This window comes from Ips typographus, linkage group LG2 (genome assembly GCF_016097725.1).
Source record: "Ips typographus isolate SLU linkage group LG2, UJ_Ityp_2.0, whole genome shotgun sequence".
In the NCBI taxonomy this organism is placed as follows: Eukaryota; Metazoa; Arthropoda; class Insecta; order Coleoptera; family Curculionidae; genus Ips; species Ips typographus.
The window spans coordinates 5,070,410-5,098,232 of record NC_138423.1 but is presented as its reverse complement, the minus strand read 5'-3'; the positions used below and the strand labels follow the sequence as shown (position 1 = coordinate 5,098,232).

Here is a 27,823-nt window from a genome sequence, read left to right as displayed (position 1 = left end):
GAGATGACTTAATTACTCGCAAATGGGAAAGTCCAGACGGAAAACGCTTTGTTTACCAAACAATAGTGCCCAATTCCTGCAAAGAGAATGTGCTGCGAGAACTACATGACAGTCGCGGAGGAGGACACTTTGGAGTAAACCAGACTTTGGCTAGAATAAGAGATCGATTTTACCGGATTAACTTCAGAAAGGACGTTGAGGAATGGTGTAAACGGTGTGACCAGTGTTCGTTACAGAAGGGATCCATCACAATTCGGGAACTTGAGAGAGAGAAGATGAAACCAAACAACGACCGTATGAAGATGACACTGGACCACAGACCAACTGGTGGCAATTATAAGGAAGATGATGCTGTGTGGATGTTTCAACCCAGGAGGAGCAAAGGATTAAATCAAAGATGGCAACGACACTGGGAGGGACCTTACAATGTGGTAAAAAGGTTAAACGACGTCGCATACAGAGTCCAAGGCAGCCCCAAAGGCAAGATGAAATTCGCTGACCGTTCGGTGATTGAAGCGGATCGGGACGATCAGCTTTAAGAAGGGGGCAGTGTTACGGTTTGGGCCTACTATGCTCGATACTCGATGAAACCGATGCGCCGCAATATCTGGCTGGGCGCGTGTTAAAGTAGGCCACAGTTAGGAAGCGACACCTGGAAGCATCTTTGATATTCGAGGCAAATCGCGAAGCGTTTTGCGGTCATTCTAGAACGTGGTTTGCGAATATAAAAGAAGCGGTGTCGACGACGGCGTAGTGTAGTGTAGTAGTGAATTTGGGAATGCGGTAAAGTTTAAATAGTGGAATAATTGTGGAATTGTAGTAGTGTTTTTTAGTAGCTGAGTTAATTATTGTACGGAGTGTTTTGGAGTGTAAATAAATTTATTAATTGTTGAGTTAAACTGACTTTGTGTGAACCCACGGTAAAATCGTAACAATACTTAGTTTTAGCGATGACAAATCACCGCTACTGCTATACAGGAATATGAAAACAATCGTTCACATTTGAGATGTGAACCTACAGAAGAATGCTCAGAATATCGTGAGTGGAGCATACGACCAATGCAGAAGTGCTTACCAGAATGAATAAAGAGTTGGAGGTGGTTCTAGGAAGTGAAGAGAAGAAATATCACCTATCTGGGTCACATAATTCAGGGTTCAAAATATGAGATACTCCACTTGATAATCCAGGGGAAGATTGTAGGCATAAGGTCAATTGGAAGAAGAAGAATATCTTGGCTGCGGAATCTGCGAGAATGGTTCAACATGTCTTTTGCAGATCTATTCAGAGCAGCAGATTCCAATAGTCCATAAATGGAGAATCTATATGAAGATTTGTTGAAAAAAATGCCAAATGCATAAGAAAGAAAACTGCTCCTACGCAAACAAATATATACATTAAGTAACAAATTACTTACTTTGCACATAATGTATGATAAAATTGCTCCCGATGATCCAATTAAAGCTCCGACGATCGTCATAAGGTTATTGTTCAACATAAAACCTTCAGCACATAAAGCCCATCCCGAATAACTGTTCAGCACTGTTATCACTACAGGCATATCAGCACCTAAAAATAATGAGAGTATATATCGATTTGATGTTTATGTCGTTTTATCTGTATGTGTCTTGGATAGAAATTTAAATAATATAAATTTATTAATTTAAAGCAGATATTCGAGGATGGCCAAATAATAAAATGCACGAGGTTGCAATCAGAATGCAAGTAGTGCATCATACCGATTATTAGCGGGTGACAAATCATCACCGCTGCTATACAGGAATACGGAAAACTAGCAACAAGCAATAATAGAGTTCCTCACTGAACCGATTTGGTCCGTTAGTAAAGCAGACGGTCGGAGACAGAAGACTCCGTCTCGTGCCACAAAATGTAGTCGTCCCGAATTTTGCAACCCGCACCGCCAAAACCTCCAGAAAGCTGCCCTCATCGTTTAACAAATGTAAGTACAATCTATTTAATTATTGTAATATAACTGTAAACTTGCTAAAAGGGCTTTACAATTTAAATCTAAACTTACCTCCTATAGCAGATGTAAGTGTTACACCCATTGTGGCACTTAATGCTGCTGTGGTTCCCAAAGCTCCCAAACCTCCAATTAAAGACGGATCATAGAATAGATATCCACCAGCTGTAACGTTGGCCAAGAGAAGAGTCGCATTTATGGCGTGCCTTCCGGGCAAAAGCAATGGATTCGACTTCAATAATCCTTGAAGTTTTCCGTAGGCAATAAGTGACCCACTAGATTACAGTTTTTTTTTAATCGTGTTGGTGATATTTTACTGTAAGTACCTGAAAGTTACACCTCCAATGTAAGTTCCTAAGAACAGAGCCGTTTTGACCACGTTCGCGGCAGGGTCCACGGCAAAAGTGGGAAAGTCGTGAATGTAGGTCGAGATGCATGTTAAAACAGCAGCCAAACCTACCAAACTAAAGAGAATCTTTTTTTAAGTAATTATAATCGTTGGCCAATGATTTACCTGTGGAAAGCTGCGACCAGTTGAGGTAAATCGGTGATTTGAATTTTCTTTGCGATTATAGAGCCGATGGCTCCTCCACCTAAAGCAACGGCAACCATTTGGGCTAAAACTTCGTTAGAAGGAGCTATTTGTCCTAAAGTAGCTGCTATCCCTCCAGCAACTCCAATCTAGATACGTATTTCATATATCATATTATCAGGAAATGCTTGGAACACAATTTTTGATTTCGTAATTTTGTTTGCACTAGTTGAGAGGTGAATATATCAAAAGGGTTGCCCGTAGCAATTGACACAGGGTGGTTCAGTAAAAAGCGTATGCTACGTGCAAAAGTTTAGTGATCCTTTGTGATTTACATTAGATTTTAGAGGATATCAACAAGGAAATGATGACGAGGACCAGTCTGCCCCTTCAAACTCTTATATAGATGATTTATTGACAGAACGTTTAGATGACGTTTGTTTCATTTTATCTAGAAATCTCTAAATCCGACAAAATTCCCATGTAGTTTAGCTCTAACCTGATGACACTATCAATTATTCCCCTTTAAGTGTATTAGCACTAGACAAAAAAGTGGACATCCGTTAGTAAGGCAGACGGTCAGAGTCAGTCAGGAGACTCCGTCTCGTGCCATCTGCCATACCAACGTACTAGTCGCAAATTCTGCAACCCGCTTAACTTAACTTAACAATTTAAACGTGATAATTTATGGGTGTTACTTTACCATTCCTAAATTGTTTCCTAGTCTGGCTGTAGATTGACTGCTCAACCCAGCTAAAGCACCAACACAGCACAAAGAAGCTGCCAAATAAGCTGCTTGGTGAACTTCAGCCAACCCGGCCATGGCAGCGTAACCGTAACCACCCAGAAAAACGGCAGCTGGTATACCATAAAGCACGTTGTAATCTGGTGGGTCTCCAGTTCTAAAATACGAATTTCCTACTTAAATTGTGACAAACCAGGATTGCTGCGCAACCTTCTGAACATATCCAACATCCTCTTAGTAACTAGAAAACCACCGAAAACGTTGATGAAGGATATGAAGGCGGCACTAGCAGCTAAAGCCTGAAAATGTACAACGCTGTAGTTGCAGTCTATATAGAAATTCATCTGAAGCATATACTTCTACAGAATTTGAGGGGACGTATCCACCATTCATTAGCAGTAAACCACCGACTGCAGTAATACCGGATATGGCATTGGTGACCGACATTAAAGGAGAATGTAGTGCTGGAGTTACACCCCAAACTGTGTGGTAGCCTACAATGCCAGAAAGTCCCAAAACGGTGAGCATAGATGTAAATTCTGGGTTGGGTGAAAGAGCTCCCAATCCGACTATGCTACCAATTCCTAAATAAGAAATATACAATTATCTATAAATAAGGGTAATTAACGTAATTTTTACCTGCAGTGGTTACTAGAGCAGTGTCCAAAGTCTTTTTAAACGGACTAACCTCTTCTTCAACAGCCTTAACAGCTTCCACTGTTTTCTTAGGAACCACAGCTGTTGGCGGTCCTGTAGGCTTTGGCGGTGGCCACAATAACTTCCCTTTATCCAGTATAATACTTCCTCTAACCACTTCATCGTTGAGGTCAATATTGAAATGGTTCTTATCACCTATTTTGGTTAAAAAAATCAAGTTATTTTTCTTTCTCCATCACTTGATGTTACTTACCAATTGAGAGTAGGAACTTTGAAATATTGTTGGCGTATAATGTGGAACTTTGCGTAGGCAATAAGCTTGGTAGATCAGTAGTTCCGATGTGGGTGACGTCTTTGTAACTGTATATTTCTCCTGGTTTGGTAGTTTCGATGTTACCACCAGCTTCGGCAGCTAAGTCCACGACAACACTGCCAGGTTTCATGCTTTCAATATGTTCCTTTAAAGTAAGTTATTTGTAAAAAAAAGAATAATATCTAAAGACATACTCTCTGTCCCAAGAGGTGGCAGTGACGACATTAATTGTCACGTCATATTGAAACTTACTTCTGTCTTAGATTAGTTCGTAAGATTTTCTTTGATATTTTGTGGTTCCTAGTTTAACCTTTCTTTCCGGTGATTTAAAAAGCTTTGTTTTTGTTGAACTAGACATCCAACGAGGTGCGTTTGTGGTAAAAATTTTAGACCTTTAGTTTGAGGCGTTTCTGGGATATTCAAGAAAAACTAAAGTCTACTTTGACGACCTCTAGCGGCCAAACGGTACAACTTTTTGTTATATGGGGTGTCTATACAGCAGTTATTGTACTTATTGAGTGTAACAACAATTATTAGGTCACTGCCAGTAGCCGTGGGACAGACTTTACCTTTAAAATTAATAACGGAGCTTTCCTTCCTGGGATCAAAGCCGTTGAAATGATAATATCAACTTCTTTGCACTGTTTCGCGAATAAAGCGTGTTCGGCATCGATAAATTCCTTGGACATTTCCTTACTATACCCACCAGTGTCTCCACCTTCTTCCTACAAAAATCTTCTATCTCTCTGCCTTTTTGGTAAATTGTTTGTTTACCTCAATGGTGACAGTTAAAAACTCCGCACCAAGAGACTCCACTTGCTCTTTTACTACTGATCTGGTATCGAAAGCACGCACAACTGCTCCCATACATTTGGCTTGTGCTATAGCAGCCAATCCTGCTACTCCTCCACCAATGACCAGGACTCTAGCTGGAGGTACTTTGCCAGCGGCCGTTATCTGTCCTAAATTTACATTGAAACCAGTATTTTTAATGTCACGAAGGGTTTAAAGCAAGGATACTGCCTTTCTCCTAGCCTATTCAAAATATACATCCAAGAAGCGCTGTGCAAGTGGAGAGAGAAATGCTCAGGAATTGCGAAGAAGATTCCTGAGCATTTCTCATGCTTATAGGAAACCACAGGAAGAATACGAAAAATGGGGTATGAGCATGAACATGACAAAAACGGAATATAAGCGAATAGGAGAGGGCGACAAAGATCGGGATCTAGAGTTGCAAAAATCAAAAATGATAAATCACCGCTACTTCTATGCAGGAAAATGAAAACAAGCGAAGAACAATAGATTTCGTCACTGAACCAATTTGGTATAAATAAAGCATTCGTTAGTAAGGCAGACGGTAAAAGACAGCCAGAAAGACTCCGTCTCGTGCCAGACCATGTAGTCGTCTCGAAATCTGCAACCGGGTTCGTAAATTAATGAAATGAAAAAAGTAAAGCTGTCCTCATCCTCGTTTACAATGACAAGAAGAAGGACAGACTCTGTCGAGATGCACTACCAAAGAAATGCGTGGTATGAGCATGAACTTGACAAAAACGGAATATAAGCGAATAGGAGAGGGGGACAAAGATCAGGATCTAGAGTTGCAAAAATCAAAAATGATAAATCACCGCTACTGCTATGCAGGAAAATGAAAACAAACGAAGAACAATAGATTTCGTCACTGAACCAATTTGGTATAAATAAGGCATTCGTTAGTAAGGCAGACGGTAAAAGACAGCCAGAAGACTCCGTCTCGTGCCAGACCATGTAGTCGTCTCGAAATCTGCAACCGGGTTCGTAAATTATTGAAATGAAAAAAGTAAAGCTGTCCTCATCCGCGTTTACAATGACAAGAAGAAGGACAGACTCTGTGGAGATGGACTGTTAAAGAAGAGCCTGTCGCATATCAAGGAGAGAGCTCATGTCGAATAATGAAATTAGGCGGAGAACAAATAGAGTTCATAGAATCTCAGAAAGAAGATGAAACTCTTAAGTTAAGATGGTGTGCTCGTATAACGCATGAACGAGAGTAGGTGGCCCAAACCAGCTCTAAAATACATTCCAGAAAGCAAAAAAAACATGAAATACCAGCAACTGCGGCAGAATCTGTAGGACCACCATAGATGGATTTACATTGAAACAAACGAAGTTTACTAAAAAGAAAAGTTCAAATACATACCTGACAGGAATCGAGGAAAGTGACTTGCAGCTTCCACCACTGCTCTGTATCCAGCTATGTTAGCCATCGAACTTAGAGCATCAAATACTTGAGCTCTGCTGATCCTAGGTATACAGTCCATAGCTGCAACAATTGATAGTTTTTATATTATATACAGAGGGTGTCTAAAACGAAAATTTGCGCATCAAATGCAGCAAATATTTGCTTAATATTGTGTGTGTGTGTACGACCTACCAAAAGCGTTTATTTTCCTCTCTGCCAATTTGTCCACCAAGCTTTTATTTTGTGCAGGATACAAGAAGGATATCAGCGTCGAGTCTTCTTTGAATTTCGGTACTTCCACGTCCAACGGTTGCCTTACTTTCAGAATGATATCTACACAAACACAATTAAACTCTGCAAATTGATACTACAGTTTACCAACTTACCAGAACTAAACACTTCTTCGTTATTGACTAATTTCGCTCCAGCTTGTTCGTAATCGTCATTTCTGAACTTAGCCAAAGCTCCGGCGCTCTCTTCTATACTCACTTTAAACCCTTTTTTTACTAGAGTTTGAGTCACTGCTGGTGTTATGGATACTCTATTTAAAAGTAATACCTTTGTCTAACTCTATTTTTAACTAAATTGTCTTACCGTTTTTCATTTTGCCATATTTCTTTAGGAACCCCAATAGTCAGTTTACTATAAGGAATCCCTTTGACTTCTGCCTCTTTAGTGGCTTCCTTGTAATGGGGCCAACTTTTGGAAATACTTCTGGACCATATTCGATCAAGTAAAGCAGATTTTTTCAGTTGTTTTTGATTTAGACAAACTCGTAGAACGCCCCCTGCCATTTCCAGTTATGGAGAGTCTAATATTATATCTGCAAAATTCAAAATTTGATTTAAGAATTGGACTTAATGTGGGATGTAGGAGGAGCAAAATTAATGTCTAATTGTGTTTTAATGTAGCTTGTAAATAATGTAATTTAAAATTTATGTTATTTTGGTGTAGGCAGTATTCATAAATATTCTACAGTAACTCGCTTTTTCTACGACTGGTTAATCATTCACTAGTATTGAATAGATAATAACATCCATTACCTACCCGTGACTAATTAATCATCCCTCACGGGTTTAGTCCACCAGCGAACGCCACCGATATATAGGCAAAATCAAAGTACAATGGAGTGACGTAACAGTGTTATAGAAACGTTTTGAATGGAACGTTGGTAAAATTTTCTCACTTCATGTGTCAAGTTCAAAATATTTACCTTTCTGTGACGACGTAGAAGTCTATAACGTTTTTCTGAAACTTTGATTATTCTAATTTAACAAAAACTCCTTGTTCTATACATTTTCCAGAAAGGCCTTGGTTTTTAGGTTCAATTTAGTGCCTTCAGTGAAAATTTCAGATTCCTAGCTGCCCAAATTATGGGCCAAATTGTGTCTCATGTCAGTTGAGTGTGTTTTATGCTATTTTTTATTTTTGCTTAATCCTATTTAACAAAAAACAGATTTTTTTAAATTTCTAGTACGGTCCTGGTTTTGAGGTTTAATTTACTAGCCTCAGTGAAAGTTTCAGGTCCGTAACTACCCAAATACCCAAATTGTAGGTCAAATTGTGTTTCATGTCAGTTGAGTGTGTTTTGTGCCATTTTCTATTTGGTTATTCCAGTTTAACAAAAACAAGCATTTTTCTAAAAATGTTCCATTACGGTCCTAGTTTGAGGTTCAATTTACTAGCCTCAGTGAAAGTTTTAGGTCCGTAACTGCCCAAATACCCAAATTGTAGGTCAAATTATGTTTCATGTCAGTTAAGTGTGTTTTCTGCTATTTTTGGTTTGCTTACTCCAGTTTAATGAATACAAGGATTTTTTATTAAAATTATCCAGTACAGTCCTGGTTTTTAGGCTCAATTTACTAGCCCGAGTGACATTTTCAGGTCCGTAACTGCCCAACTACCTATATTACGGCTTAAATTGTGTTTCATGTCAGTTGAGTGTTTTGTGCCATTTTCTATTTGGTTATGCCAGTTTAACAAAAACAAGCATTTTTCTGAAAATGTTCCAGTACGGTCCTAGTTTGAGGTTCAATTTACTAGTCTCAGTGAAAGTTTCAGGTCCGTAACTGCTCAAATACCCAAATTGTAGGTCAAATTGTGTTTCATGTCAGTTAAGTGTGTTTTCTGCTATTTTTGGTTTGCTTACTCCAGTTTAATGAATACAAGGATTTTTTATTAAAATTATCCAGTACAGTCCTGGTTTTTATGCTCAATTTACTAGCCCGAGTGACATTTTCAGGTCCGTAACTGCCCAACTACCTAAATTACAGCGTAAATTGTATTTCATGTCAGTTGAGTGTATTTTCTGCTATTTTTTATTTTTGCTTAATCCTATTTAACAAAAAACAGATTTTTTTAAATTTCTAGTACGGTCCTGGTTTTGAGGTTTAATTTACTAGCCTCAGTGAAAGTTTCAGGTCCGTAACTCCCCAAATACCCAGACTATGGGCCAAATTGTGTTTCATGTCAGTTGAGTGTGTTTTCAGCTATTTTTTATTTGGTTATTCCAGTTTAACAAAAACAAGCATTTTTCTAAAAATGTTCCAGTACGGTCCTAGTTTGAGGTTAAATTTACTAGCCTCAGTGAAAGTTTTAGGTCCGTCACTGCCCAAATATCCAAATTATAGGTCAAATTGTGTTTCATGTCAGTTAAGTGTGTTTTCTGCTATTTTTGGTTTGCTTACTCCAGTTTAATGAATAAAAGGATTTTTTATTAAAATTATCCAGTACAGTCCTGGTTTTGAGGCTCAATTTACTAGCCCGAGTGACATTTTCAGGTCCGTAACTGCCCAACTACCTAAATTATGGCTTAAATTGTATTTCATGTCAGTTGAGTGTGTTTTCTGCTATTTTTTATTTTTGCTTAATCCTATTTAACAAAAAACAGATTTTTTTTAATTTCTAGTACGGTCCTGGTTTTGAGGTTTAATTTACTAGCCTCATTGAAAGTTACAGGTCCGTAACTGCCCAAATACCCAGACTATGGGCCAAATTGTGTTTCATGTCAGTTGAGTGTGTTTTGTGCCATTTTCTATTTGGTTATTCCAGTTTAACAAAAACAAGCATTTTTCTAAAAATGTTCCAGTACGGTCCTAGTTTGAGGTTCAATTTACTAGCCTCAGTGAAAGTTTTAGGTCCGTAACTGCCCAAATACCCAAATTGTAGGTCAAATTATGTTTCATGTCAGTTAAGTGTGTTTTCTGCTATTTTTGGTTTGCTTACTCCAGTTTAATGAATACAAGGATTTTTTATTAAAATTATCCAGTACAGTCCTGGTTTTTATGCTCAATTTACTAGCCCGAGTGACATTTTCAGGTCCGTAACTGCCCAACTACCTAAATTATGGCTTAAATTGTATTTCATGTCAGTTGAGTGTGTTTTCTGCTATTTTTTATTTTTGCTTAATCCTATTTAACAAAAAACAGATTTTTTTAAGTTTCTAGTACGGTCCTGGTTTTGACGTTTAATTTACTAGCCTCAGTGAAAGTTTCAGATCCGTAACTGCCCAAATACCCAGACTATGAGCCAAATTGCGTTTCTCATGTCAGTTGAGTGTGTTTTGTGCCATTTTCTATTTGGTTATTCCAGTTTAACAAAAACAAGCATTTTTATAAAAATGTTTCAGTACGGTCCTAGTTTGAGGTTCAATTTATTAGCCTCAGTGAAAGTTTTAGGGACGTAACTGCCCAAATACCCAAATTGTAGGCCAAATTGTGTTTCATGTCAGTTAAGTGTGTTTTCTGCTATTTCTGGTTTGCTTACTCCAGTTTAATGAATACAAGGATTTTTTATTAAAATGATCCAGTACAGTCCTGGTTTTTAAGCTCAATTTACTAGCCCGAGTGACATTTTCAGGTCCGTAACTGCCCAACTACTTAAATTACAGCTTAAATTGTATTTCATGTCAGTTGAGTGTGTTTTCTGCTATTTTTTATTTTTGCTTAATCCTATTTAACAAAAAACAGATTTTTTTAAGTTTCTAGTACGGTCCTGGTTTTGACGTTTAATTTACTAGGCTCAGTGAAAGTTTCAGGTCCGTAACTGCCCAAATACCCAGACTATGGGCCAAATTGTGATTCATGTCAGTTGAGTGTGTTTTGTGCCATTTTCTATTTGGTTATTCCAGTTTAACAAAAACAAGCATTTTTCTAAAAATGTTCCAGTACGGTCCTAGTTTGAGGTTAATTTTACTAGCCTCAGTGAAAGTTTCAGGCCCGTAACTGCCCAAATACCCAAATTGTAGGCCAAATTGTGTTTCATGTCAGTTAAGTGTGTTTTCTGCTATTTTTGGTTTGCTTACTCCAGTTTAATGAATACAAGGATTTTTTATTAAAATGATCCAGTACAATCCTGGTTTTTAAGCTCAATTTACTAGCCCGAGTGACATTTTCAGGTCCGTAACTGCCCAACTATCTAAATTACAGCTTAAATTGTATTTCATGTCAGTTGAGTGTGTTTTCTGTTAGTCTATAAGCACCTCCAAAAAAATAAAATTAAGTTTTAAGCATTTCAACGAAGAAGAAAGAAACTAATCTAAGAATAACAGAAAAGCACTTTTTCAAAGCAAAGTTTCTGCAGAATTTGTTGTGCCAAAAAAATGTCATCAAAGTTGATTTATTTATTGATAATTAAAATTTTGTAATTTCGGATATCCTTGGATACACTAGAAAAAAACAAAAAATTGCTACTGTATGTGCAGAAAACTTTTGTCACATAAACATATAAGGTAAAATTAAATTTACATTAATTTTGAGAAGCTAATTGACTAAGAGAGTGAAATTCCAGATCCAGAGTTCTAAAGAGCAATAAATATACTAAACTACTAATAAATCTATCTCAGTTGGTGTACTTTTCTAAGGTTTGTAGGCCTAACATATTGTAGGCCTCATTGGTGCAGATCGTACATTCCACGAAATTATGGTAAGGGTTTTGCATGGACAACTTCACGTTAACTAGCATTTTTGTCTCTAAGTGAAATAGCATGTACCATTCCAGAGATCAATCAAGAATTATTTATGTTTTGTTCTAAAGTTCTAAAGAGCAATAAATATACTAAACTACTAATAAATCCATCTCAGTTTGTGTACTTTTCTAAGGTTTGTAGGCCTAACATATTGTAGGCCACATTGGTGCAGATCGTACATTCCACAAAATTATGGTAAGGGTTTTGCATGGACAACTTCACGTTAACTAGCATTTTTGTCTCTAAGTGAAATAGCATGTACCATTCCAGCGATCAATCAAGAATTATTTATGTTTTGTTCTAAAGTTCTAAAGAGCAATAAATATACTAAACTACTAATAAATCCATCTCAGTTTGTGTACTTTTCTAAGGTTTGTAGGCCTAACATATTGCAGGCCTCATTGGTGCAGATCGTACATTCCACGAAATTATGGTAAGGATTTTGCATGGATAACTTCACGTTAACTAGCATTTTTATCTCTAAATGAAATAGCATGTACCATTCCAGAGATCAATCAAGAATTATTTATGTTTTGTTCTAAAGTTCTAAGGAGCAATAAATATACTAAACTACTAATAAATCCATCTCAGTTTTTGTACTTTTCTAAGGTTTGTAGGCCTAACATATTGTAGGCCTCATTGGTGCAGATCGTACATTCCACAAAATTATGGTAAGGGTTTTGCATGGACAACTTCACGTTAACTAGCATTTTTGTCTCTAAGTGAAATAGCATGTACCATTCCAGAGATCAATCAAGAATTATTTATATTTTGTAATATTTATCGAAACGTTAACCCTGTTTCCACTTGCACCATCAATTTAAGTTTAACTTAGGTCAGCGCTCAAGTTTCCTTGAAAAATTAAGGTCAAAGTCAACGAATAGTACATTCTATTCAACTGATTATCAGTAAGTTGGAAATGAAAACCGTTTTAATAGCCACCAATCACGTTTTCAAAATTCCTAATGTGAAATTACAGGATAAACTAGATTTAGATTCACTATATTTTTGTTGACTGTTTTAAAATTAAGTTTTCTGACGCACATACCAGTATCAATATTAGTTTAATTTAAAATTATATTCTTTGTTTTTATCCTGTTGTTTTGAGCACTTTCATATTCCTCTGTAAGAAATCTGTTAATTAGATCAATGTAATACAACTTATTGTTTAAAAAATTTCAAAATAACATTCTGTTGCTATACACTAACATTCTTAATTTGAAATCAAAACAGATTTTATCTTTCTACCAGCAAACTTTCTGCATCTGGTTTTTGTTTAATCAGCAGTATTTTACCAGTAGAATTATGTTGTTTACCTGTAACAAATAAAAATATCTCGTTTGTTACAATGATCGGAATTACCCAAGGTAGTATCGTTTTGTTTGCTTGATTTGAGGGAAATTTGTGTGTTAGTTAAGCTCACTGTGGCTTAACAAAACTTGAACAATCAGTTTGTTATCTTTGTTTGTGTAAATTTTAATGCATAACCGATGTTAATACTCATAGTGATAATGTAATTTGCCCCTTGTTGAGTGCTGTTTCAATAGTTTGGTGACCTTAATTGGAGTATATAGTCAAATACCCACTTTAGTCTAATAAAAGTCAAGACAGTTTATTTGTTTTATTTTTTTTCATTCAGACAAAAAAAAATTATTTTTTGTCACTAAACACCGCCTTAATATACAATTTTCCATTTCACTAAAGTGTCTTCTTAGCTAGGTTTTTGAAGAACTTAAGAGTTAGAAGAGAGATTGCTTTGTCTTGGGTGTCAGAAGAAGAAGAGTCTCAGCGTACTCTCTAAAAAAATCAGAAATCAACGATTTGAATGATATGAAGGCTCTGAGGGGCCATATGTATTTTCTTTAAGGTTTCTGACAGGATACAAAGATTTGTGTATTCATTAGTTATGGGTAAATTACCTGTAAATTTAATATTTTAGGTTACCAGGAAAAGTTGACCGGAAAACTACCAGTTTTCTGGTAAATTATACAAATCCTGTGTTTTTGGCAGTTCAAATGTTGAAACCGTTTTTCTCCCTGGCTGTTCCAAATTTTGTAGCGTAACTTATTGGATAGGAAATTTAATGAGGATTTCAAAAATGTGCTTAAAACAGTCATTTTCTCACTCCAAATAGGTATTACAGGCATTTTTGTCTCTGACGGTTCTTTCAAACTGTGTTTCCGGCAGTTCAAACTTTGACACCGCTTTTCTCCCTGGCTTTACCAAATTTGATAGTGTTTTTTTCAAGTTATTGGATAGGAAATTTAATAAGGATTCCAAAAATGGGCTTAAAACAGTCATTTTCTCACTCCAAGTGGGTTTTACAGGCGATTTTGTCCCTGACTGTCCTTTCAAACTGTGCTTCTAGCAGTTGAACTTTTGACACTGCTTTTCTTCCTGACTGTACCAAATTTTGTAGTGTTTTTTCAGGTTATTAGATGGGGTATTTAATGAGGATTCCAAAAATGTGCTTAAAACAGTCATTTTCTTACTCCAAATGGGTTTTACATGCGACTTTGTCCCTGACTGTCCTTTCAAACTGTGTTTCTGTCAGTTCAAACTTTAACACCACTTTTCTCCCTGACTGTACCAATTTTGTAGTGTTTTTCTAGGTTATTGGATAGGAAATTTAATGAGGATTCCAAAAATGTGCTTAAAACAGGCATTTTCTTAGTCCGTGTGTTTTACTGGCGATTTTGTCCCTGACTGTCCTTTCAAACTGTGTTTCTGTCAGTTCAAACTTTAACACCACTTTTCTCCCTGACTGTATCAAATTTGATAGTGTTTTTTCAAGTTATTGGATAGGAAATTTAATGAGGATTCCAAAAATGGGCTTAAAACAGTCATTTTCTCACTCCAAGTGGGTTTTACAGGCGATTTTGTCCCTGACTGTCCTTTCAAACTGTGCTTCTAGCAGTTGAACTTTTGACACTGCTTTTCTTCCTGACTGTACCAAATTTTGTAGTGTTTTTTCAGGTTATTAGATGGGGTATTTAATGAGGATTCCAAAAATGTGCTTAAAACAGTCATTTTCTTACTCCAAATGGGTTTCACAGACGATTTAATCCCTGACTGTCCTTTCAAACTATGTTTCTGGCAGTTCAAACTTTGACATCACATTTCTGCTTTTCCCTCTGACTGTACCAAATCTTAAAGTGTTTTTTCAGGTTATTGGATAGTATATTTAATGAGAATGCCAAAAATATGCTTAAAACAGTCAATTTCTCACTCTAAGTGGGTTTCACAGGCGATTTTATCCCTGATTGTCCTTTCAAACTGTGTTTCTGGCAGTTCAAACTTTGACACCGCTTTTCTGCTTTTCCTTCTGACTGTACCAAATCTTGAAGTGTTTTTCAGGTTATCGAGTAGGAAATTTAATGAGGATTTCAAAAATATGCTTAAAACAGTGATTTTCTCATTTGAAATGGGTTTTACAGGCCATTTTATCCCTGACTCTATTTTCAAACAGTGTTTCTGACAGTTCAAACTTTGACACCGCTTTTCTCCCTAACTGTACCAAATCTTGTAGTGTTTTTCAGCTTATTGGATAGGAAATTTAATGAGGATTCCACAAATTGGCTTAAAACAATTATTTTCTCACTCCAAGTGGGTTTGACAAGCAATTTTGTCTCTAACTGTCAAACTGTGCTCAAAAGTTGCAAAAATCAGGATTTAGAAAAGTTTTTTTCACTATTCGATACAAAACGCATATCTGAGATTTATGACAGTTATTTTGACAGTGGTCAACTTAGCTAAATTATCCAAAAACCTCGTGGTACCTGTCACTAATGTCAGAACTGTCAAAATATTCTTACAATTTTTGAAAAAGACGTGTTTTATTTATGACAGTTATTTTGACAATTTTGACATAAAATGAAATTAATGACAGCCATGACAGGAAAATCTTTCAAGCAAATTTCATTTAGATACTGATGGTTAATTTACTAGTAAAATTGAAATTTATTGGTATATTTTCTTGTTACAAACTGAATTCTACTTTTTTAATTTTACTTTACCTTACTGGTAAATAACCAGGTAAAGCTACTTTCTGGTGCAGGTAAAGGTACGATCAAGAATTAAAAGAACCATAACAAACAGAAATATCAGCACCAAAAATGTGGAACACAGATAAACTAAACCAGAATAAAACATGCAGACACGACTACTAGAGAAGAAAAAAAGAAAAATTAAGAAGAAAGTTAGAAAAGTTGCTTGTAGAGAACAAGACACCACATTTATAGTATTCTCACATTTTACTTCAAAATTCTACAACTACTACTGATATACATCTCACCCAAACATCCTTGATGCCCGTTTTTCCGGTACTCGCTAAGTTTAGTTTAACTGTGGTTTAACGACGATTAACTGCATTTGATCTGTCACATTCAAATCTAAAACTCAGCTTAAAATGTCTTCTAAAACCAACTTGTGAGTGTCGGAAAAACGTGAATCTGACAAGACAGTGACCAGGAGACTGAAGATTTGCAAAATCCTCTCTCTTAAACGAAGATTAATAACCAATGGATATTTTGTACAATTTCTCTCTCAAAACATAGTGAACCACGATGTGGCCTTTAAAAAAGTGATCAAAAATAGCGTCAAAATAGTAAGTTAAACCATTTTGATACAATTAACGTTTAATTCCAGAAAAACTGTATAACATTTCAGTTTTGTCAATATTCAGAGTTCAGAGAACATCAAATTTTACAATCTTTATTCGGGGTCAAAACTTATATTAAAAGACAGTCAAAATAACGTTAACACTATCATTTTGTTAATTGCTAAGTCCGATAATTACATTCTACACCCAAGTATTCCATATATAATTTCTAGTTGATGTAAACTGCTTTGTAAACATTTTTTTTTTCAATTTGAAAGTTTTTAGTATTAAATGAATACCATACAATATTTTTTTGTAAGGTTATTGAATAGGAATTTTGATGAGGATTCCAAAAATGTGCTTAAAACAATCATTTTCTTACTCCAAGTGAGTTTTATAGGCGATTTTATCCCTAACTATCCTTTCAAACGGTGTTTCTTACAGTTGAAACTTTCACACCGCTTTTTCTCTGACTGTACCAAATCTTGTGGTATTTTTTAAGGTTATTGAATAGGAATTTTAATGAGAATTCCAAAAATCCCCTTAAAACAGTCATTTTCTCACTCCAAGTGGGGTTTACAGGCGATTTGGTTCTTGACTGTCCTTTCAAACTGATGTGTTTCTGGCAGTTGAAACTTTGACACCGCTTTTTTCCCTGCCTGTACTAAATCTGGCAGTGTTTTTTGAGGTTATTGGATAGGAATTTTGATAAGGATTCCAAAAATGTGCTTAAAACAATCATTTTCTTACTCCAAGTGGATTTTATAGTCGATTTTATCCCTAACTGTCCTTTCAAACTGTGTTTCTGACAGTTTAAATTTTGACACCGCTTTTCTTTCTGAGTGTACCGAATCTTGTCGTGTCTTTTCAGGTTATTGGATAGGAATTTTGATGAAACTTCCAAAAATGTCCTTAAACCGGCCATTTTCTCTCTCCAAGTGGGCTTTACATACGATTTTGTCCCTGACTGTCATTTCAAACTGTGTTTCTGACAGTTCAAATTTTGACACTGTTTTTCTCCCTGGCTGTACCAAATCTTGTAGTGTCTTTTTAGGTTATTGGATGGAAATTTTGATATGGATTCCAAAAATGTGCTTAAAACACTAATTTTCTTACTCCAAGTGGGTTTTATATGCGATTTTATCCTTGACTGTCCTTTCAAACTGTGTTTCTGACAGTTGAAACTTTCACACCGTTTTTTTCTCTGACTGTACCAAATCTTGTGGTATTTTTTAAGGTTATTGAATAGGAATTTTAATGAGAATTCCAAAAATGCCCTTAAAACAGTCATTTTCTCACTCCAAGTGGGTTTTATATGCGATTTTATCCCTAACTGTCCTTTTAAACTGTGTTTCTGACAGTTCAAACTGTGACACCGCTTTTCTCCCTGACTGTACCAAATCTTGTAGTGTTTTTTAAGGTTATTGAATAGGAATTTTAATGAGAATTCCAAAAATGTCCTTAAAACAGTGATCACTCCAAGTGGGGTTTACAGGCGATTTGGTTCTTGACTGTCCTTTCAAACTGATGTGTTTCTGGCAGTTAAAAGTTTAACAACGCTTTTCTCTCTGGCTGTACTAAATCTAGTAGTGTTTTTTCAGGTTATTGGATAGAAATTTTGATAAGAATTCCAAAAATGTCCTTAAAACAATCATTTTCTCACTCCAAATGGGGTTTAAAGGCGATTTGGTCCTTTCAAACTGTGTTTCTGGCAGTTGAAACTTTGACACCGCTTTTCACCCAGACTGTACCAAATCTTGTAGTGTTTTGTAAGGTTATTGGATAGGAATTTTAATAAGGATTCCAAAAATGTGCTTAAAACAATCATTTTCTTACTCCAAGTTGGTTTTATAGTCGATTTTATCCCTAACTCTCCTTTCAAAATGTGTTTCTGGCAGTTAAAACTTTAACACCGCTTTTCTCTCTGGCTGTACTAAATCTAGTAGTGTTTTTTCAGGTTATTGGATAGAAATTTTGATAAGAATTCCAAAAATGTCCTTAAAAGAATAATTTTCTCACTCCAAATGGGGTTTAAAGGCGATTTGGTCCTTTCAAACTGTGTTTCTGGCAGTTCAAACTTTGACACCGCTTTTCTCCCTGACTGTACCTAATCTTGTAGTTGTTTAGGTTATTGTATAGAAATTTTGATAAGGATTCCAAAAAAGTGCTTAAATAATCATTTTCTTACTATAAGTTGGTTTTATAGTCGATTTTATCCCTAACTGTCCTTTCAAAATGTGTTTCTGACAGTTCAAACTTTGACACCGCTTTTCTCCCTGACTGTACCTAATCTTGTAGTTTTTTAGGTTATCTTATAGAAATTTTGATAAGGATTCCAAAAATGTGCTTAAAACAGTCATTTACTTACTCCAAATAGGATTTACAGGCAATTTTATCCCTAACTGTCCTTTCAAAATGTGTTTCTGACAGTTCAAACTTTGACACCGCTTTTCTCCCTGACTGTACCTAATCTTGTAGTTTTTTAGGTTATCTTATAGAAATTTTGATAAGGATTCCAAAAATGTGCTTAAAACAGTCATTTACTTACTCCAAATAGGATTTACAGGCAATTTTATCCCTAACTGTCCTTTCAAAATGTGTTTCTGACAGATCAAACTTTGACACCGCTTTTCTCGCTGGCTGCACCAAATTCTGTAGTACTTCGTTGATGTAAACTGCTTTCTAAACATGTTTTTTTTTTTAATTTGAAAGTTTTTAGGATTAAATGATTTAATTAAAAAACTAGTAAATCCCCTTATTTGATAGCTATTTTTGCTACAAAATAGTAGCGAAACGCTAGGAAACTTTCACATGCGTGCTTTCAAAATGCACTTTTAACACGGATACAATATTTTTTCCTACAAACTCAATTAAAAATTTCAATAATTCTTTATATTTTAAAAATTCAAATTAAACTTTGACTGTCAGTTCCATTTGTCAATAATTCCATAACAACCACTGTTGCCCTCAAAAATAAATTTGTTTGAAGGCTGTCAAGTCAATTTAATAGTCATTTATACTACAAGTGACTTAAACCAATTTTTATTCACGAAAAGTGCAATTAATTAAAAACCAGCATTGACAAAACAGCATTTAATTATTTGAAAAGTAGTAGTCCATATTCCCACAGTGGAGTAGTGAGTGTAAGTGAAAACAAAACTCAGAGTCGATCTCCACAAAATATTTATTATTTGCTTACTTTTAACACTAGTGCCTGAAAACGTTATTTTTAATAGTTCAGTAGCGAGTTAAAAGTCGAATTTTTAATGCGTTTATAAGAAAAATACATTATTTACATACACAGCGCTCCACGCGTTCTCCAGATAACAACTACTATCACACTTATTATTTTTATTTATTTTTTGGTTAAAAACAAGATTACTGGTATTACGTGACTAAGGTAAATATTTTTGATTTTAATGTAAACTTGTAGAACGTGGTTCAATGATACGGTGATTAAAAAAATGTCCTTAGTAACCGAGTGCGTATCATTGAACTCGTTTATTGATACAATGATTAGTAAAAATTAAGTTTAGGTAATGCTTTTTCTACTTATTACTAATTTTTCGTGTTTATATATTGTTTATTTATGTTAATTATGCATGGGCTCAAAATGTAAAGTCTCTCCCAGAGCTAGTGGCAGTGACGTAATAATTGTCCCTCTTTTTCTATTACATGTGAACTAAGCAAGATGGATATTTGACGTATGTTACTTAAGAATTTTTAACTTCGTAAACTGGTACAGAAATAACTCTTCGTCCATAATTTGACAATGTGTCACCTGATTAACATATTTAAAAAACGAACCGAAGTCACGTGACAAACTGTCGAATGAGTTAACCGAGCAAAGTCACTGTAAATTATTATTATTATTTGTGATTTATATTACAAATATACGATTATTTTTGTTTCGTGTCATTTTGACAGCAGACTTAGGTTTCCAAGGTCAAAATTTATCGTACGTAAGTTTTAATTGAATAGTACCAAAAATGGCGGCGGTTATCCAGTAATCCACGTAGTCACAGAAAAACTCATTTTCAGGTAAATTTTTTTGCAATTTTCCAAAAAATTCTTCATAACTCGCTTAATTCAAACATTTTGTATCGACACACCATATAACGAAAAAAAGGTAATAAATGGGGCTATCACGTGACGTTGAGCGGGCCGGGCTAAGTTGTACCGTTTGGCCGCTAGAGGACGTCAAAGTTGATTATTTTTTTTCAGATATTTTTATGAATATCTCGAAAACGGTTTGAGCTAGAGATGTGACATTTTTACCACGTATACACCCCAATAAGGGGCAACTTTTACTGGAAATTAAATTTTTGTGTACAGTGCATCGTTTGACCTTCAAAAATAAAACACTGAATTTCTGGCTTTTTTTACAGGAGGTACCCCATGGATTTTTTGGGAAAATTTTTGAAATTTGAAAATTATATTTCACTGCCTAGATAGCTTTAGGTTAATGGTAAAAATGTGACGTGAACTGTCATTTGTCAAAATGTAATTTTTTAACAGTGCCACGCCCTAAAAACTGTCAAAATCGCCATAATTTCAAGGTCATCTCCGAAACCGTGCCAGTTAGAGCAAAATGGACGTCAGAGTCGTGTTCCTCGCTTTAAAATTAGTAAAAAAAACCACTTTCATTGAACAAAATCCAATATGGTCGCTTTTAGTATAGGAGGCCCTTCAATTCCAAATTTGAGTCAAATTTTCGTGCACCTTTATAAAAAAATCGTCTATAACTCGCTTATTTGACACATCCTGTATAGACACACCACATAACAAAAAAAAGGTAATAAATGGGGCTATCACGTGACGTTGAGCGGGCATGGCTAAGTTGTACCGTTTGGCCGCTAGAGGACGTCAAAGTTGGTTTTTTTGTTTCGGATATTTTCATGAATATATCAGAAACGGTTTGAATTAGAGATGTGACATTTTTACCCCGTATACACCCCAATGAGAAGCAACTTTTACTGATTATTACATTTTTGTGTACAGTGCATTGTTTGACCTTCAAAAATAAAAAACTGAATTTCTGGCTTTTTTTACAGGAGGTACCTCATGAATTTTTTGGGAAAATTTTTGAAATTTGAAAATTATATTTCACTGTCTAGATAGCTTTAGGTTAGTGGTAGAAATATGACGTGAACTGTCATTTGTTAAAATGTAATTTTTTAACAGTGCCACTCCCTAAAAACTGTCAAAATCGACATAATTTCAAGGTAATCTCCGAAACCGTGCCAGTTAGAGCAAAATGGAAGTCAGATTCGTGTTCCTCGCTTTGAATTTAGTAATAGGCCACTTTGATTGTGCAAAATCCAATATGGTCGCTTTAAGTATAGGAGACCCTTCAATTCCAAATTTAAGTCAAATTTTCGTGCACCTTTCTAAAAAATCGTCTATAACTCGCTTATTTGACACATCCTGTATAGACACACCATATAACAGAAAAAAGGTAATAAATGGGGCTATCACGTGACGTTGAGCGGGCCGGGCTAAGTTGTACCGTTTGGCCGCTAGAGGACGTCAAAATTGATTTTTTTGTTTCGGATATTTTCATGAATATCTCGAAAACGGTTTGAGCTAGAGATGTGAAATTTTTACCACGTATACACCCCAATGAGAAGCAACTTTTACTGATTATTACATTTTTGTGTACAGTGCATTGTTTGACCTTCAAAAATAAAAAACTGAATTTCTGGCTTTTTTTACAGGAGGTCCCCATGGATTTTTTGGGAAAATTTTTGAAATTTGAAAATTGTCTTTCACTGCCTAGATAGCTTTAGGTTAATGGTAGAAATGTGACGTGAACTGTCATTTGTCAAAATGTAATTTTTTAACAGTGTCACGCCCTAAAAACTGTCAAAATCGACATAATTTCAAGGTAATCTCCGAAACCGTGCCACTTAGAGCAAAATGGACGTCAGATTCGTGTTCCTCGCTTTGAAATTAGTAAAAAAAGGCCACTTTGATTGAGCAAAATCCAATATGGCCGCTTTTAGTATAGGAGACCCATCAATTCCAAATTTAAGTCAAATTTTCGTGCACCTTTATAAAAAATCGTCTATAACTCGCTTATTTGACACATCCTGTATAGACACACCATATAACAGAAAAAAGGTAATAAATGGAGCTATCACGTGACGTTGAGCGGGCATGGCTAAGTTGTACCGTTTGGCCGCTAGAGGGCGTCAAAGTTAATTTTTTTTTTCAGATATTTTTATGAATATCTCGAAAACGGTGTGAGGTATACACCCCAATGAGAAGCAACTTTTACTGAATATTAAATTTTTGTGTACAGTCCATCGTTTGACCTTCAAAAATAAAAAACTAAATTTTTGACTTTTTTCACAAAAAGGTACCCAATTGATTTTTTCGGAAAATTTTTGAAATTTGAAAATTTTCTTTCACTGTCTAGATAGGTTTAGGTTAGTGGTAGAAATGTGACGTGAACTGTCATTTATCAAAATGTCCTTTTTTAAGAGTGCCACGCCCTAAAAACTGTCAAAATCGTCATAATATCAAGGTCATCTCCGAAACCGTGCCAGTTCCAAATTTGAGTCAAAGTTTCGTGCACCTTTCCAAAAAATCGTCTATAACTCGCTTATTTCATACATCATAATCTGTATAGACACACCACATAACAGAAAAAAGGTAATAAATGGGGCTATCACGTGACGTTGAGCGGGCTGGGCTAAGTTGCACCGTATGGCCGCCAGAGGGCGGCAAAGTTGATTTTTTTTTCTGATACTTTCATGAATATCTCGAAAACGGTTTGAGTTATAGATGTGAAATTTTTTATGGATTTTTTCGGAAAATTTTTGTAATTTGAAAATTGTCTTTCACTGCCTCGATAGCTTTAGGTTAATTCTAGAAATATGACGTAAACTGTCATTTGTCAAAATGTTATTTTTTAAGAGTGCCACTCCCTACAAATAAGTGTGGTTTTACTAGTGTTTTTTTTTCTATTAAGTATATTTAGAGCAAAAAAGAAAAAAAAAACATGTGTTCGATATTTTTCCAAGTACTAGTAGTTGGAATAATAAAAGTTAAAATCACTTTTTTACTTTTTATCTTCTTACTACTTACTAGGTGAATGTGACTTAATTATTTGTACCATTTACCTGTGCTAGAGCGTTGTCCAGACCTATTTTTGAGACACCCTGTATATCAACTTTCTTAAAAAAAACACCGAGAAAAATGCACTTTTATGTTTTTGTTTGACTTTTGTATGATGTTGTTCAACTTACGAATCATTATTTTTGCAATAGATTTTAATTGAGCGGGGGCGTTATGAATAGATACATCAACAAAATTACTCACACTATCGCAACCATTATTTTACCAATTAATTTTTTTTTAATCAGTAACGTTAGTACAAAAATTAGTACTGATTTTTACATCAATTAATAATTAATATTATTTTAAACATATTTTTTTAAAATTAATTTGACAAAACTTACCATGAAATTTTGCGGAGTTTTAGCGGGACTTTTGAACTATTAACAGCTTGTGGTCCATACCGTCGAAAAAAAACCAGAAAAGAAAATAATACCGAGTGATAAGGTCGATGCCACAAGCGGTCGACGAACGTCTACTTCGACGGAAAAGTGCACCGAATACGGAGGTGGCAGACGGAGAACCCAGGCACTGAACTCCTCCGTAGTATGCCGGTTTCAGGGATGCCTGAAACGATTTGTTTTTAAATGACAACGTTTACACGAGATATTTTCTTTTACCCAAAATTTACTAAACCCACAGCTCGTCAAAAAAATGGGACGGAAAAATTAGTCTGTTTCTTCAAATTGACACTCTTTTTTAGGATTAAAAGGTATTTTCTTCCTCTTTCTAATGAACTAAATGATCTTTTTGGAAGTTGCCACAAATCCGAGTATACAGGGTGTGACTGAGGTGTAGTTAAAAAAATTCGGTCTAAGGCCTTTTCTTGCAAAATAATTTTTTGGATTTTACTACTACTACAAGGGCATAACGCTGCTGAACACAAGCATGAAACTCTTTACCGGCATTTTGAAGGAAAGACTTGAAACACAAATAACAAATAGGGAAGAACAACAAGGCTTCAGACGAAACAGATCCAAGACCGACAGAAGAATCAATCGAATTTAATACACCATCATATGTCTGCTTTATCGATTTGACCAAGGCATTTGATAGGGTTTACCTCTCCGACACCATAAATATACTAATAGCGAAAGAAACGCCAGACACCATCGTAAGAGCAGTCCGCAGTCTCAATATGAACAACATGACTAAAGTAAAGGCAAGAGACACTTATACGGAAGAGATGCCGACACCAGGAGGCATCAGACAAAGTTACAGCCAATCTCTTAATGGACAGAATTATAGAGGAAGTATCATCACTAAATATGACCCTTCACGACCCAGTGAAGGACCTAAGAAGCCAGATCAACACGGTCTGCCATGTCGGGCTGCTTAAGGCAGAACGAATACATGCGAAAGGATAGCAAGATTAGGATCTACAAGACTTGTATCAGGCCAATCATGACATACGGAATAGAAACCAGAGAAGAAACCAACAAAACGAAAAAAATGCCTCGAGTAGCCAAAGGCCAGGACTATAATGGGGAAAACAAGAATAGACCGAATTAGGAACACTGACATTAGGGAACAATGTGGGGTGCAAGACATCGTAAGATGGGGAAGACAAAGAAAAAGATATTGGTACGCTCACGTGAGAAGAATGGAAGAGGGAAGACTGCCACGCATCGCAAAAGACCACCTAATAGATGGAAGGACAGCTGGCAGTCTACCTCCCAGGAACTGATCCAGAAGAACCTGCAAAACTAACAGATCGCGAGATGTTAAATATGAATAAGAAGAAGAAGAAGTTATAGAAGAGAATAAAAGTATGAGAGTACTACACAACAAATTAAGTAAGGGAAAAGCTGAAATAACTAAACTGGAAAATGAGAGAGGACAAATAACAAGCAACAGAGAAGAAATACTAAAGATTGTCGAGGACTTTTACGCCAAACTATATAGAAACCAGAGTCAAGCAGAAGCACCAGAAAATATACCTCACATACTGAACCAAGGATCGGAAGAGATGCCAACGATAACTGAGGAAGAGGTCCTAAAGTCATTGTCAGAAATGAAGAACAAAAAAGCACCTGGCGAAGACCAGACCCAAACTAGGAGGAAGTGAGTTACTCAAAGCAATAACCAAACTCTTCAATAAATGCCTAGACGAAGAAACAACCCCACAAACATGGAAAAATGCCACTATTGTTATTAAGCACCAGAAGGTCAGCATCACAGACCTACAGAAGAGAATCAGCCAAGACCACCTCCAGGTGATAAAATTATTAATAGAAAAAAGCATAGAATACAACAAGCCCTAGTACTAACATTCGTCGACTATCAAAAAGGCATTCGACTCTATAAATCACCATGAATTGTTTTAAGCTCTCGCAGACTGTCGTATAGACCACCGCTACATTTCCATACTACATACATGAGCAGGCAACAGCAAACGTAAAAATACATGCAGAAACAGATCGGTTCAAGATCGAAAAGGGCGTCTGACAAGGCGACACAATTTCCCCCAAACTCTTTACAACTCTGATAGAATATATGGTTAAAAAGATTGACAATTAGACAATAAGAGCATAAACGTGAATGGAGAAAAGCTAAACCACCTACGCTTTGCCGACGATATCGTGCTGATCTCGGACCAGCTAATGAAGTGGTCTCAGAACTATCTGCATCTTCCCAAAAAGTAGGCTTAAAAATCAACATTGCCAATACCCAATTTATGACGAACTTAGTCCCAAGCGGTAACCTAATGCTAGAAGGAAAAGAAATTCAATACGTAACATCTTACAAATATCTGGGACACGAGATCCGAATGGGAAGAGACAATCAGACCTGCGAACTAAACAGAAGGATAGGACTGACCTAAGCTGCCTTCGGCAGGCTGAGACATGTACTCAAATCGGATATACCGAGATGTCTCAAACGAAAGGTGTTTGACCAATGCGTCTTCCCGATATTGACATATGGCTCGGAAACACGAGCCATGGAGATGTTCATGTTGGGAGTGTCACTGCGAGATAAAATCCGAAATGAAGAACTGCGTAGAAGAACAAAGGATGCAATCGAAAGAGTCACACACTTAAAATGTAACTGGGCTGGCCACGTCGCAAGAATGTCAGACAATAGATGGACGAAGAGAATAATAGAATGGCGTCCCAGAAATAAAGCACACAGAAACAGGAGGCTCGTTGAACGGACGATATGAAGAGGATATCTTTAAACTGGATCCAAGATGCCCAAGACCGAGCAAAATGGTTTATGTTAAGAGAGGCTTATGTCCAGCAGTGGACGAGACAAGCTGCTAGATGATGATGATGATGGATTCAAAAAGATGTCGTCAGATAAGTTTTATTTGTTATTCCTTCGGAATCCGTGGGGGGACGTAACCATAAAATGGAAATAAGAAGTAAGAAAGGTCAGCAATAGTAGATTATGATTAGGTGTCTCTGGGGTCTGCTTTATAAAATAGCTAATAGCAGCTATTTGACCATTAAATTGTATCCCAAAGATTAATTGTCGAATAAGTGGTATTCGTATTTCAAGGCAAGTTTATTGGTCGAATTGGTATTAAAATAGTAGTTTTGTCATTCTCACATTAGTCTGATTTCTTCGGAATCTCTGGCTGTTAATTAAGCCCTCCAAAGACAACCTATTTGAAACATTAAAAGGCTTGTCTTTCGTGACCATAAAATGGAAAAACGAAATAAGAAAGAGTTACAATAGTAGATCATTATCAGGTGTCCCTTTGTAATTATTAGAAACACAGTCGAATGGAAGAAAGAAAGTTATATTTAGAAAACCTATATAAAGGAAATGAGGGAAACATTAAAACATTTACATTTTTCTGTTCTTATTAAACAACCGATGATTATTGTATCAAGTTACCTAAATATTATAACTTTTTTTTAATTCAAGACATTTCAACACTTAGTAGCACTAAATTTAGTTTTGACAGCAACTCAAAACACACGATAAGTCCTGTGTGGGATATAATTTACATTCTGCCCAAGGCATTTCTTCGGTTTGTGACAGCTTAACGACCATTTGGTTGAAATTGCGAGTTGGTGGACCTTAAAATATGGGGTCCAGATGATCCTTAAGAAACATTTGTAAAAAGTGGTCTCTCTTTGTAAAAGATAAGTTTATTTTTTTCAAGTTCTTTTTTAAGTAATTATTAATTAACTAACAGTTTCTTGTATAGCAATTTTCATAACAATAACACACAAAATTTAACTCAAAACCAGTTAGAAAGTTGAATAGTATTAATATAAATTTCTTGTTTATTATTATTGTCCTGAACTAATTTGAGGCTAGACTTTGGAATTGAAATCCAGGATCAATAAGGTGTACAAACTCTAAATATCAAAAAAGGCCAGTAGGTTATCTCGAATTCATAATAAGTATATTCAGTCTATTTACACTCTTTCCTAATAATTGCATTTTGAAGATTAATTAAATTTACTTAGTTGGGTTTATCCCATAATTTTAGCCATAATTACAAACGAGCAACAATTAGATTTACCTCATCTACCCAGCAGTAGATTAGTACCAGATGATTTTCTTATCTGTTGAATAAATTAAAAAATACTTGGAAGACAGTCAAGTTTTAAGACTAAAAATTACTTTACTAAGGCTAAAGAGTCTAGAAGTCTATTTTCAGGACATAATTTGGTGTACAACTCAATTTTGTGGACTGAAACAAGTCTAGAATTAAATTAAACACTGGA

General features: G+C 35.7%; 1 protein-coding gene across 1 annotated transcript in view; it reads right to left on the bottom strand.

Annotated features, from left to right (window-relative positions):
* LOC145724673 (NAD(P) transhydrogenase, mitochondrial-like) overlaps positions 1 to 23,682 on the bottom strand; it is a 28,054-nt gene extending 4,372 nt beyond the window's left edge. Inside the window, exons 1-16 of the mRNA XM_081973052.1 lie at positions 23,483 to 23,682; positions 7,045 to 7,273; positions 6,837 to 6,991; positions 6,643 to 6,783; positions 6,409 to 6,531; positions 5,004 to 5,191; positions 4,799 to 4,954; positions 4,170 to 4,374; positions 3,899 to 4,111; positions 3,617 to 3,843; positions 3,470 to 3,558; positions 3,218 to 3,416; positions 2,497 to 2,663; positions 2,309 to 2,446; positions 2,037 to 2,257; positions 1,416 to 1,567 (exon numbers count right to left, since the gene is read on the bottom strand). Of these exons, the coding sequence (XP_081829178.1) occupies positions 1,416 to 1,567; positions 2,037 to 2,257; positions 2,309 to 2,446; positions 2,497 to 2,663; positions 3,218 to 3,416; positions 3,470 to 3,558; positions 3,617 to 3,843; positions 3,899 to 4,111; positions 4,170 to 4,374; positions 4,799 to 4,954; positions 5,004 to 5,191; positions 6,409 to 6,531; positions 6,643 to 6,783; positions 6,837 to 6,991; positions 7,045 to 7,244 (2,574 nt within the window). The 5' untranslated portion in view covers positions 7,245 to 7,273; positions 23,483 to 23,682. The remainder of the gene's footprint in view (positions 1 to 1,415; positions 1,568 to 2,036; positions 2,258 to 2,308; positions 2,447 to 2,496; positions 2,664 to 3,217; positions 3,417 to 3,469; positions 3,559 to 3,616; positions 3,844 to 3,898; positions 4,112 to 4,169; positions 4,375 to 4,798; positions 4,955 to 5,003; positions 5,192 to 6,408; positions 6,532 to 6,642; positions 6,784 to 6,836; positions 6,992 to 7,044; positions 7,274 to 23,482) is intronic.
* Positions 23,683 to 27,823: the final 4,141 nt, after the last annotated feature.